The sequence below is a fragment of the Gastrolobium bilobum genome, unplaced genomic scaffold (genome assembly GCF_033153095.1).
Source record: "Gastrolobium bilobum isolate Gb01-03AN ecotype WA unplaced genomic scaffold, APGP_CSIRO_Gbil_v1 utg7396, whole genome shotgun sequence".
Lineage (NCBI taxonomy): Eukaryota > Viridiplantae > Streptophyta > Magnoliopsida > Fabales > Fabaceae > Gastrolobium > Gastrolobium bilobum.
Genome location: NW_026899269.1, coordinates 687807 through 701271, shown reverse-complemented (window position 1 = coordinate 701271; position 13465 = coordinate 687807). Strand labels below are relative to the sequence as shown.

At 35.8% G+C, this 13465-nt stretch overlaps 3 protein-coding genes across 3 annotated transcripts; 2 read left to right on the top strand and 1 right to left on the bottom strand.

Moving 5' to 3' along the window:
- Positions 1 to 2511: 2511 nt before the first annotated feature.
- LOC133289056 (protein NODULATION SIGNALING PATHWAY 1) lies at positions 2512 to 4261 on the top strand. The gene has a single exon (XM_061486918.1). The coding sequence runs from the start codon at positions 2555 to 2557 to the stop codon at positions 4259 to 4261; it is 1707 nt and encodes a 568-aa protein (XP_061342902.1). The 5' UTR covers positions 2512 to 2554.
- Positions 4262 to 5004: 743 nt separating this feature from the next.
- LOC133289039 (E3 ubiquitin-protein ligase SPL2) lies at positions 5005 to 9548 on the bottom strand. The gene is made up of 6 exons (XM_061486899.1): positions 9082 to 9548; positions 8134 to 8235; positions 7083 to 7253; positions 6765 to 6886; positions 5911 to 6030; positions 5005 to 5635 (listed from the first exon to the last, which is right to left on the bottom strand). The coding sequence occupies exons 1-6, from the start codon at positions 9445 to 9447 to the stop codon at positions 5350 to 5352; spliced, it is 1167 nt and encodes a 388-aa protein (XP_061342883.1). The 5' UTR covers positions 9448 to 9548; the 3' UTR covers positions 5005 to 5349.
- Positions 9549 to 12567: 3019 nt separating this feature from the next.
- Positions 12568 to 13022, top strand: LOC133289029 (uncharacterized). Its single transcript, XM_061486878.1, has one exon. It carries the CDS (start codon positions 12602 to 12604, stop codon positions 12965 to 12967), a length of 366 nt encoding a protein of 121 aa, XP_061342862.1. The 5' UTR covers positions 12568 to 12601; the 3' UTR covers positions 12968 to 13022.
- The last annotated feature ends 443 nt before the right edge of the window (positions 13023 to 13465 follow it).

Below are 13465 nucleotides of genomic sequence, written 5' to 3'. Positions count from 1 at the left end.
TTCAGAGTCTTGTATTGGGGAATCCTTCTTGACTGCCTTCCTCCTTGGGGTCTATTTTGCAGGCCTTTCTTTCTCTACAATTGGCACTGACATATCATCATCATCATCTTCTGAATTATCCTCAACACCAGGTGGGGGAGGCTTGTAAACCTCATCCTCTGCACTCTCATATGAATATGAGTGTGAGGTAGCATGGTCATCATCTGCATTGTCTTCTTCAGACCCATCATCTGCACTGTCTTCATCATGGTCCGAATTGATCCCATCATCACCTTCTGCATTCAGGTCATCAGCAGCCCGTGCATGGTCTTCATCCAAATTCATCCCATCATCACCTTGTGCACCAAGGTCATCAGCAGCCTGTGCATGGTCTTCATTTTCTTTGACCCCAACATCACCTTGTGCACAACCTTCATGTGAACCGACCCCATCATCAACCTCTTCATGGTCGTCATTATGTGCTGAATTAATGATATTATCCTCTTCACTGTCATGTGTAGGTGAAGCAAACTGGGGAATTGAGATGCAGCCCTCAAAGTAGACATGTATCTCATTGCCATTCCCTAAAGCAGCCTCACACATAGCACACACATCTGAATCTGTACTAAGAGGTCTCAGCCCCAGATCCAAATCGGGTACCCCAGGCTGTAGCCACATCATCCTCTTGTATTTTTCATACCCATATTGCTTAAACAGGGTGTCAAGGTCACGAATATTGCAGTAGTCAATGTCCATCTCCGGCAATGAGTCCACCCTTCCATATATATAGGTCATCACTCCATCTTCATCTCTGATAAACATACCACCGTGATGATAGACAATAACTATGTATTCGGACATCTGTCAAAACCAAAAAACCAATCCTATCATTAAACCATGAAGCCACAGACTTTGAAAGTGTTAAACAATACAAAGCAATAAAAAAGCAACCTTTTTTATGGATGCAGACATGTATTCCAACGATTAACATGGGGTTTTTAAATATTTTTAAATGGGTCAACCATGGCAGGGACCACACCACCTGGTTGTTACTTTCTTTTAAAACAAAACCCTAAATGGAAACATGGACCACAAAGTTCCACTTCGTGCAGACAAAAGCAAGCATTAAACAAAGGGGAACGACATGGGGACCACAAACATTAAACAAAGGATGACAAACAACAATATAAAAAAGTTTCAACTTATAAATACTCATACATTTTTCAACGGAATGCTCAGCCTCACAAAGTATCCAAATATGGCCCTTATTTCTTCCACTGGTTCCCTTCGATTCTGGAAAAAGTTGACAATATTCTAAACGCAAGCACCAGGGTTTAATGGACGGTCTTCTTCCTTCCTTCTCAACGATGAAGTGTCGATGTTAGAAGAGGGGGAACAGGTAAAGTGTCCAACGGTTAGGTGAGGGGCAAAATTGGGTTTTTGAAAAAAGGGTTGTCCAAGTGGCTGAGTTTGTACCAAACGACGTCGTCCAACCACTCCACGTGGGCAACCGCATGTCACTTAACGTGACACATCAGCACCGTCACTCACTCCGTCAATTTTCATTTGACAGAAGGACTAACGTGGGACCTGTTTGACATTGTTGGGGACTTTTTTTTGAGTTTATTTTTCTTAGGGACTAATTTGGCCACCGCATTTTTTGTCAGGGACCAATTTGGGTCTTTACTCTAATGTTTATATACATTATCAGTATAAAAAAAGTTTATGATTGTATCTGCTATAATATTATTTAGTGATATTATTATGGGACTTATTAATTTCCTGAATAGAAAATATTTTGTCTCTTGTTGCAGGTACATCTATGTGGTGGGATCAACCGTTTTTTTTTTTTTTAAAAAAAAAAAGCATGAAAATTGATGGGTCTATAAAAAAAGGGGTAAAAAATATTAAAAAGACATTACTTACACCCTTTTAAAGAATAAATAGTTTAAAACAGGGGGGGAAAGAAGTTTAAAACTTGGGGAACTTTTTTTAAAATAATTTTAATTATTTTCATATACCCTTTTGCATACTTAAAGAAAATAATGAAAAAAGAAGAAAAACAAACCCAATAACAACAAAATACAGCACAAAAAGTTGCGTAAGCCTTTCCAGATACAAACTTTCCAAGAATTTTCAATTAGTCAAGTAGTGTGTGCCGGCTAGAGTTTTATAAGAACCTATCACAATCCTCAACCTACAGAGGAATTTATCTTTCCAATCTTTAGCAATGGATTTCAATGGCCAATATAATACAAAAGGAACAAGTTAACCACCCAACATAAAGAAGAGACATAATCGTCTCCTAGTTGCCTATGCCAAACTATAAAAACCTTAATAAAACACCACATACTCCAAATGAACAGCACACAAACAATTAGAAAATTCTCTCATTTGTCACTAGTAGGAAATATATATCTCTACACCATGCTTTTATTTAAAATATTCTGGAAAGACTAATGAACTGAAAGTCTATGGTTCTATCCTCCTCCTGTTTGGTCAATGTTCCAACACTACTAAGCCCTTTCAAACCCTTCAATCTTTCTTCAATATCTCAAAAGTTTCTTCCATTACAATGACCATGGAACCAAACCCAACATCAGATCACATTCTAGACTGGATTGAAGGTTCTGTCTCTTTCTTTCCATCATTCTTGGATAATCCTTATGACTCAAGTGACATCCATGATTATCAATTATGGGATCAAGGCCAAGACATAAGCCTGTACCAAACCGATGCCAATACAGATTCCTCTAAAGCTATCAACAACAACAACAACAACAACACAATTGCTGCTGCTGCTGCTGCTAGTACAACCAGCACAACACCCCTTGAGCCTTATGATTCTAATACCCCAACACTTTCTGATTTGCCCAAGAAAAGAAATGCCGCTGATGAACCAAGTCTCAAACCATCACAAAACCACAAGCACAAGAGAATCAAGAGCCGTCCAATGAATGAAGCTGACAATGGAGATGCTGTTGTTGAAGGGACAACAGTTAGAAAATCTGGTGGGAACAAGAAAGGTGCATCCAAGGCCAACGGAAATAACTGTAACAATGGAAACAACAAGGAGGGTAGGTGGGCAGAGCAATTGCTCAACCCTTGTGCTATAGCCATAACTGGTGGAAACCTGAACCGTGTGCAACACCTCTTATATGTTCTCCACGAGCTAGCATCACCTACTGGTGATGCAAACCACAGGCTTGCAGCACATGGTCTTCGAGCACTGACACACCATCTATCTTCTACTCCATCATCTACTTCTTCAGGGCCTATAACTTTTGCATCTACAGAACCAAGGTTCTTTCAAAAGTCACTACTGAAGTTCTATGAGGTTAGCCCTTGGTTTTCTTTTCCTAATAACATAGCAAATGCTTCCATCCTTCAAGTTCTTTCAGAAGAGCCAGATAATTCACGTACCCTTCACATCCTTGACATTGGTGTCTCTCATGGTGTGCAATGGCCAACATTTCTAGAGGCCTTGAGTCGTCGACCTGGTGGACCTCCTCCACTGGTTCGTCTCACAGTGGTTACTGCTTCTTCCTCCACTGAAAATGACCACAATATGGAGACCCCATTTTCAATAGGTCCACCTGGTGATAACTTCTCTTCTAGACTCCTTGGTTTTGCTCAGTCCATGAATGTCAATTTGCAGATAAACAGGCTTGAGAATCATCCATTAGAGACATTAAATTCTCAAAGTATTGGCACTTCCCCGGATGAAACTTTTATTGTCTGTGCACAGTTTAGGCTGCATCACTTGAATCACAACACTCCTGATGAAAGGAGTGAGTTTCTGAAGGTTTTGAGGAACATTGAGCCGAAAGGGGTGATATTAAGTGAGAACAACATGGAATGTTGCTGCAGTAGTTGTGGGAATTTCGCCACTGGGTTCTCTCGGAGAGTGGAGTACTTATGGAGGTTTTTGGATTCCACAAGCTCAGCTTTCAAGGGTCGTGAGAGTGATGAAAGGAGGGTGATGGAAGGTGAAGCTGCAAAAGCATTGACAAACCAGCGTGAGATGAATGAAGGGAAAGAAAAATGGTGTGAGAGAATGAAAGAAGCAGGGTTTGTTGGGGAAATATTTGGAGAGGATGCCATCGATGGAGGTCGAGCTTTGTTAAGGAAGTACGATAATAATTGGGAGATGAAAGTAGAAGAGAACAATTCAAGTGTGGGATTATGGTGGAAGGGACAACCTGTTTCTTTCTGTTCTTTGTGGAAGCTGGATGGGAACGACCAGGGTAAGACAAGTTCCACATTGACATCTAAACTTTAAGTTCTGCAGATTGCCTATTTTGGTGCACAAAGTTACAGGATCGATCACGGTGAACCTTAATTTAGCAATCAGTACAAGTTTATATCCAATAAGATAGTCAGGGATTGTCGATTGCTGCTTATAATAGTCAAAATGTTTCAGAGGAAAAAGGCAGCACGGGTATTTGGAGTTTTTATTATTCTTTTGTTGCTAAATTTTACCACATTGTACTACTTCTCTACGTCAAATTCTTACTACGAAACTATTTGTAAGATAAGGAGGGCTACAAATTGTTTCTTCTATTGTGTGCTTTGTAATGATTGATAGCTATATAGAAGATAGCACTGTTTCATAGTTGAGCATCTGTTGTCTTTCAGTCACAAATCTGCACTGAGTGGCATGTTTAGTTAACCATAACAAATTTCTCAATATAAGTGATTATCTTCTCAGGATAAACTAATCCAAACATGCCATCACGTCATAAGCTAACAAATATGGCACTAAAGATTAAAAGGCCGGTCCAATACTCCACTTGCTAATCTACACAGATGATAAATATATGTCAACTGCTAATTCTGCACCCGCTTGAATTAAAAACTGACATATATCAGTCAACCTTTAGACATGTTCCCTTAAGGCAGAGCTACTAAATTAAATATCATGTTTTCATAATCAGTATTTAGTACCGTCTCACAAAATTCCAATATTCGCCAACAAATGATCACGAATCTCACCAAACAAACACAGGCTGACTGCATACCCGGTTATCACCGCAAAACATCTGCTGAATTTTTAAGTAGCATTTACAAAGTGTACTCGTGAGGTTACACATATCTTTAATCTGAGAGTAATAAAAGTAACAAGAAAGATATACAGTCTAGTAGCATATGTTAGGTAAAATTAAATATGTATGCACAACGCAACTAGGAAGATTGAAAATCCTAAGAGGTTCCACAAAACGAATTAACCTCGATCAACCTTTTTAAGCCATATTCAAATATCTACACCAGATAAATTCATGTGCTGGCAGCAAAAAAGCAATCATTCTGCACCTCATCAGGCATGAAACCCTCCTGCCACAGTGAACAGAACAATCAGCCCGTGTCTATTCAAGATTCAAAAATCCGCACTGAATCTCGAATCTCCTGACGACAAACTGGACACTTGGGTGCCACTTCACGTTCAACAGATATGGCACACCCTTGGCAACATACAAGATGCCCACAAGGAATGAAAACAGAACGCCTTCTCCTCATCAGGCATATAACACATAATTGTCCGTCTGGAACATCTTCAACCACGTCATCCACCTGAGGATCAACATCACCACTGACCGCCTGCCTTTGTTGCTGGAGCTGTCTCTGTTGCTTCCACTGCATCCACTTATTCCAGTTCCTGAAAACGGGCAAAATTTAGTTTCTTCAAATCAACTCTAGCTACCCAAAATTATCAATATTATTCCAAATCATTGCTTTTCTGATTATTAGCAAACCAACTAAATTAAACAACTTCTCCATTACACATAATCATCATGACAAAGTTTATCAAACCAAGAAAATTCACTTCTATTACATATTCTCAACAAATTCTAAAGCCAGCCATGATTAACGAAATCCAACACATCATGCATACAATAAGAATAAATGGACTGGTAAATGAAACCAACATACCTCACAACTGCATAGCCAAGGATCCCAACTGACATTGAACCAAGTAGAACACCACCCCAAAAAAGTATTTTTGTTTTGAAGGAAAGTTCTACAACCATCTGATCTTTACTCAACTCAGACCTACAAAAGACATGACAATTGTCGTAAGCAGCACTTCCTCAGGCTGAATCATTTGTTAATATTTATTGAGTTACATGCACTCAAATATGCAACTAAACCACTCCCCATTAAACCCCAACTAGCGAGAGTGAGGTGAAGACAATTCTTATACACAGCCTTACCCTTGCATAAGTGTAATTACCACTCCTTGCATAATTGCACTCAAATATGCAACTAGCAGGGGAAAAAACACACAAAATTTTCAGTGTCAGTGCTTGTTTGGAAATGCTTAAATTATGTAAAATAGTTCCTTTCTTTTCAGTAAGTTGCCAAAAAAATGCTATTATTATAAGCTAACACAAGTATGCACTTTAGTCTTATTAATGTACCACGAAAAAAAAAATTAAGGAAAAAAAATAGTAGACTTGTCAAAGGATCCTTTATCAAAAGCAATTTATACTTCACAGAAGGCATCCCTACTTGTTGACAAGAAAAAAAAAATACAAGTTTGATCAAAATCACACATTGATCGATCCAAACTCACCTTTCATGGTCACAAATGTAAATAAATTAATAATTAGAAACAAATAAAAACGTCCATGATCATTCTACCAGTAAAATGGCATTTCCCATAGTATCCTACTATCTTAGAATTAAACAATCCCCACAACTACCCAGCGTATAACAATACCAAACAGTATGGACTTTTCCATGATCAACAATATAATAGTTTATTTGAAGGAAAACAAACTTACAGAAAATATGGTAGATCTTTGCATGATCTAATTTCAGCAATTCCATTTCTTAAACTGCAATGGCCAACGGCACTGATATCCTTCCCCAAAGGAAGAATTTTCTCTTCATCTAGCAGTCCAACCTGCAGAAAAGAAACATATGTTAACATTTCAGCAAATATGATATACCAAAGATCAACAAACTCACAAGAGACAGAGCCACAGATGCTAAACTATAAAATAGATTAATTGAAGAGTGAAGTCAAACAAGTATTGAGCTTGAGCATAACTCATATTTATGCTATCCACTGCAGAAAAGCATTGAGAATATTAACTCACCGGATATTCATGCCCAAAAAGTGCTTGCAAGAAAGTATAAGGAGAAGCATTTATGGGTTGCAATTTATGATAAACTGTTGTCAACGGCAATGGATGTCTTGAGCCATCCAAGTTGACAACAACATATTCAGGATTCGTCCGCCATCCTACATCAATGAGAACAAAAGGAACCTAATACAAAAATATTGTCAGAATATCTAGAAAATATTTCAAAATATCATCATATCTTAAAATATTTTAAAGTATCTTAGATGATCATTTAGGAATGATTTCAATCTTTCATAATATTTGCTATTTTTTTCCTTCTTTGATTAAGATTAGAAATCTAGTGCTGGTATAAATAAGAATCACTGCTTATTAATAGTTTTTATGTTGTAACACATCATTTCACATCACAGATCAATAACATATTCTATTATTCAGAGTTTGACCTCTATTTTCCTTCTTCTCTACCTAAATCCCTATAATTCCAATAAATATGATAATTCCCATCTAATGGATCTCTAAAACAAATAATTATGAAAAGAAAAGAAAGGAAATAGAAACCAAAAGACACTCCACAATCCTCTCAAATAATCATAACAAAGCAAGATATAGTTAAGTGATTAAATAAAAATCACCAAAGACAGTGCATATTTAAACAGACAACTATCTACAAGAAACATATCATCAAGTCCCTCAACCTTAATGTTCAAAATATTGGGCTGTTTTCACTAACCTGGGTTATGCTCAACTGAAGCACATCCATGGTGCACAATTTTATGTAACGAGAGTTTGCATGTTATATTATTAAAACCACTAATTAGTTACAAATATTAAAAAAAATAAAAAATAAAATTGTACTAGGATATCCGAGCATGCCCCCATATGTACTGCACAGGATAGGACAAAGACTTCTTCATTGTTGTCAAATATGGTGACTCTTTATACTGCTCCATTATATAAACCAGTCACAAATTTTATCATGTGAAACTCAAACACCTTGATAAGATTATACCAGAAATTTTTTGATACATTATGATCCTCAATATGTAACAAAGTTATGCATTACCTTTCTTAAGGACGTGGACTCTTGTTTTCTCCAAGATCTTGCAAATATGGCTCGGAGATCAGAAGTCCATCCAAATAAGCCCTTCCATTCATTGTATATACACTTCATGACAATCAACCAAAAAAAAAGTAAACAAATTAGTCTTCAAATTTACAACTATATCTAAATTGCATGAAATTTCAGTTGGAATCAAATTTATACTCTCTTAGACAATGACAAAATGTCATCTCTCTAAAACATGAAATTTATTTATTTTAAATGCCAAATAGTAGCCAAATATCATCTTTAAACAAATTAATTATTTAAATTTCTACAATGCTGATCCCCTGCCCATTTTCTTCCAGACCACCGTAGCTACTCAAGAATAAGAGCACACATAACAATAACACCTTACGGCCAAAACATAAAAATAAACCTATCCATATGACAAAAGGGGGGGAATCTACAGGTAACAATCTGGATATTAGTGCAGCTATCAAACAAAAAAACTCAACCAGCGAAGGTTCGTTACACAGTGCACAGTGAAAAGTCAAATCAATCAATGAGGCAGGGTTTGATCTGCTTGTCGATTAAGGGCCTTGGTTGATTAGTTGGAAAGAGAGAAGTTGGAAAAGTAAAGGACCAAGTGAAAATGATTTTCAACCCAAAGTTGTGGAGCAGAGTGAAAATGAGTACCGTTTTACTTTCCACCTTCTAATATTCTTGTTTTGAATCAAGTGTGAAGCGATTATCATTCCAAATTTTCCATTTTTTCACATTTAAACAATACATACAGACCTAACTACAAATTAAACATTCACTAATTTTCCCATACTCAAATAACCATTCAACACCCATCCCCAAACTTCGAATCAGACCCTAAAACTGCTGAATTTCAAATCAAAAACAAAATCCAACAACTGAGCACAAAAAGAAAATTAAGAACAAGAAAACAAAAAGGAGGGTTACCGTTTGAGTTCTTTGAAGGACGACACCTTTGTCGCCGGACTCGCGAGAAACCAAGACGCCGGGCCTCAAGGTTTTCCAGCTGCCGTCGACGGCAGACTTGGCGTCGACGGTGCCACGGACAATTACGATTGTTCCGTCGTCGGAATTTCCGTCAGCGTCGGAGGTGCTCTCGGAGAGGAGCGATCGGAGGTCGGAGACGGAGAGTGAAGGGGCGTGGCGGAGCTTGCCGAGGGCGGCGGAGGTGGCGGTGAATTTGAGGAGGGAGCGAACGGCGGCGTAAGCCAAGGCCAACCCCAAGACAGCGCCGTCGCAGGATAGGGCTAGCTGGGACAAAAGGGAAACTAGGGCTTGCTCCTGAGAGGACATTGATCATTCCTTCATGTTCATCGCTCACTACTATTTGCTATTGCATTTGCAGAAACATGAAGGTTCTTTTTTTTTTTTTTTTTTTTGGTAAGAGCATGAAGGTTCTTTACCTCGTCGTTTATCGGTTAAATACTCTCGACCGCCGAAATTTTTTTATTATTAATGGGTAATTTTTGTAGGAAAAACTATTTATCATTTAAAATGATATAAAATTATGTCATCTTAAGAAATAAATAGATACAAAATAATATTTTTTTATTTAAAATTTAAATTAAAAAAATCATTCATTTTCTCTCTTATAATTTTTATTCCTTATATTTATCTCTGCTAAAATAACATAACTTATGTCATTTAAAATGATAAACATCAAATTCTCTTTTTATTTATTTTAACTCTAATTGTTTTTTTATATTTTTCTTAATATTTCTCATTTAGTCAGGCTGAAAATACACCAAGAATAGCAGATGAAAGTTATGTGATTTTAATAAAGCAAATAGATACAAAATAATATTTTTTATTTAAAATTTAAATTAAAAAAAATCATCCACTTTTTTTCATGATTTTCATTCCTTGTATTTATCTCTATCCTAAAATGACACCAATTATGTCATTTAAAATAACAAACATCAAATTTTTATTTTATTTTAACTCTTATTGTGTTTTTATATTTTTCTTCATGTTTCAAAAATATTTCTCATTTAGTCAGGCTGAAAGTACACCAACAAGAGCAGGTGAATCCGGTTTTCTGTTCCAGCTTTTATATTTTATTTGCAGTGTTATCACTTTCTTAATATGTACTAACAATAAGGTAACCACATTATATAAAAAAAAAAAATCCATAAATAATTAAGTCGCTTGAGGTGCATAGAAAGAGGAAACTTCTGGTCAAATATTTTATTTTTCGTTTTAATTTTTATATGATATTTTGTTTTTTTCTCGGACAGAACCTTTGAGAAGCATATAGAAGATTTATACACAAATCAAACGTTTTGCTTGACTTGTTTATTTGTATGTTAAACAAGGTAGCTAATACCTCTTCCCTTCACTTATTGTGGTGGCTTTTGAACGACTTGTATGTTTGTCTCTTCATAGCTAATTGTGTGTGATTAATCTCCACTTAAGTTTCAACTTAACTCTAACCACAAGGTATATCTTGAGTTTCGAATCCCTACCACTTTTGTCAACTAGTTCATTTTTCTTATCACTAACCAACTATTTCATTTTTATTACATGAAAACTCGCTATTTAGCTATTAAGTTATAAAAATATGATATTCAATGTATAGATTTGTAATTATACTCTATATTCGAGATATGGTGATTGACAATAACTATCACTTTTCCGGCCCAAATAAGCCACAGGCCTCACTCATGGTTAAGTTTGAAATTCAAGCTTGCCCATTTCAGATTGACCCCACCCAACTGGAGGTAACCATTTTCACCCGTTGAAATGGATTAGTGAATTGGTGTCTATTTATATAAAAAAAAGTGTGTGTCATTTTAAATGATATAAAGTTGTGTTATTTTAAGAGAGAGAAAGAGATAGATAAAGGAGGAGAGAGAGTTGACAAAAAAAATAAAGGTGTGGTCCTACCTCTTTGTGAAAGTGAAAGGATATAAGTTGTGTCATTTAAAAGGATAAACATTTTTTTCCATTTATATATGATATATAATAAAGTATGATTTCCAATATTATGCTCTTAATTAAGACAAATTTTTGAACAGTTTCGGAAGTATAAAGGGTTTTTTTTTGTGGGTTAATAAGTATAAAGGGTTTAGAGAAACTTTTTTGTCTATGTGATTATTTATGTCATCTTGTGTCTACTATTATTTTATTAGAGCATGATATACTTACCACTAAAAAAGTTTATCACTCTTATAATCAATTTACACCTTTGGTTTCTGTCAATCTAACGGTCATAATTTATTGGAAATTAATATTTATTGTGTCATATTTATTAATTAATTATTAATTTCCAATAAATTATGACCGTTAGATTGATGGAAATTAACGGTGATTAAATTGGTTGTAAGAGTGATAAACTTTTTTGGTGGTAGGTGGATCCGTTTCCTATTTTATTAAGCAAAATTCTAATCGAATCAATTACAAGAAAAATCAAAACAAATTATCTATTTATTTAAATTTACATTTAAAAGTATCTAGGTTTAATTTTGTTATGGACTCATTCTATGGACTTATATCTTAACAACATAACAACAAGTGGTAGACCAAAAAAGAGATAAGAATAACCACAAGGGATAAAGGATAAAACAACTTATTCTATTCTCCAATAATCACAACCATGTCAGGAATCTACTCTTATAAATAACTCTTTCTATAAACAAAGGGTTAAACCTCTCATGTATACACTATGAATTCCCTATTCTCTATTGATGCCATCATTGAGCACACTCACGCTTTGGCTATATGTCCATTGTTAATCACAGTGATTGGTATATAGGGTATATGCCCATATAATATCTCTCTTATAAATATTCCTGAGCACATGTATCTATCAACTAAGTAGTGAATATTCACTGTCTAACCCAAACGGAACAAATCTGATAAATAATGGTGAGGCTAGGAAAGAGGTCCCACATCCAAAAAGTTTCAACTTTTTCTTTTCCCGGGCTTTGTGAGCATTTGTCTTTAAGCTGTTTTCTTTCTCTTTCTTTGAGATTAATAACAATAGGAGCTGTTTGATTAAGCCTGATCCGATGATAAATTAACTAATGTTTCTTTCTGATTTACAGGCCACCTTGTTTTACAGCTAATCTTAAAGCAAAAAAAAAGAAAAAAGGATGAGTGATTAACTGATTACAGCTAGAGTTGCTGAATACAAAATAATCACAATATGAACACGCCAAAAAAGTAAGGAAATATACCTTGCTTCCATACCCTGAATCTTCTTTTTCTACCATACTTTTGACCTTTTTATCATTTGCGTCCATTCCTTAAGAATGCTTTTCACTTTTTGGCCGGCTATGTTTCTATCACTTCTTCCACCCAATTCCATCTAGATTCCTTAGCCCATCACCCATTACCCATCTTTTCCCCACAATATAAACTCTTGCCTCAAGTTAAAATCTTGATCATCAAGTTGGCTTATTCTGCAAGAAAATACAAAACACTTTCTTTACCTCCATTCCCATCAATGGCTACCACCTATGCTTCCTCCTCAAGCCATGGTTCCTCCCAAAGATCACTGGCAATGGTGTTGGCTCTAGCCTCAGCAGCGGTGTTATCTCCCTTATATTGTAATTCAAAGAGTGATACCAGGAGGTATTATGAATCAAAATGGAGCTCTGGTTTTGTTCTGCCTATGGTTCTTGCTGGACTTATAATTGCTATCAGAACAACCTCTTCTGTGTCATCTCCAAGAGTTTCACTGCTACCATCTCCTGAGCCTTCGTCGGTGCTTAGAATTGGAAGTTCAACTTGGGGGTTAGCTGGGGTTTTGGTTATGCTTATGCTTGTTCTTTATTGGCAAGCATCAGTTCAAGAGTTCTTTTGGAGATAGAGCCATAGATGACTCTCTCCATCTCTCTGTCTCTTAATTTTGGTTTCTATATGTTGCCATTTATGTATTATGTTTATTTATGTAATAATATGAGAAACAAAGAGTTATGCTTAGCAATTTTGAAGTTCTCATTTCGGCATTTTGATATCTCAAAAGCTTAGACTGATAATAGTAGGCCTAAAAAGGGTTGGTTATTATTTCTAACCATATCAAACACTCAAGCACACACCGTAAAACCATATTATTTCTTGTGTCAAGCCATCAATCAACTTATCAAATAACTCCAACTAATGTGCACGTGCATATGCTAGCTTGTATGTGTTGGATACTTATCATGCTTTTATGGGCTTGGAGTACATTAATAGATGTGCAATTGGATCATTAAGTTGAACATGTCTTCTTCTTCTTCTTCTTCTTCTTAAAAAGTTTAAGTTAGCTCCCACTCTCATTAATTTGTCTTTCATTTTTTTAACATAGATGCCAACAATAAAATAATTG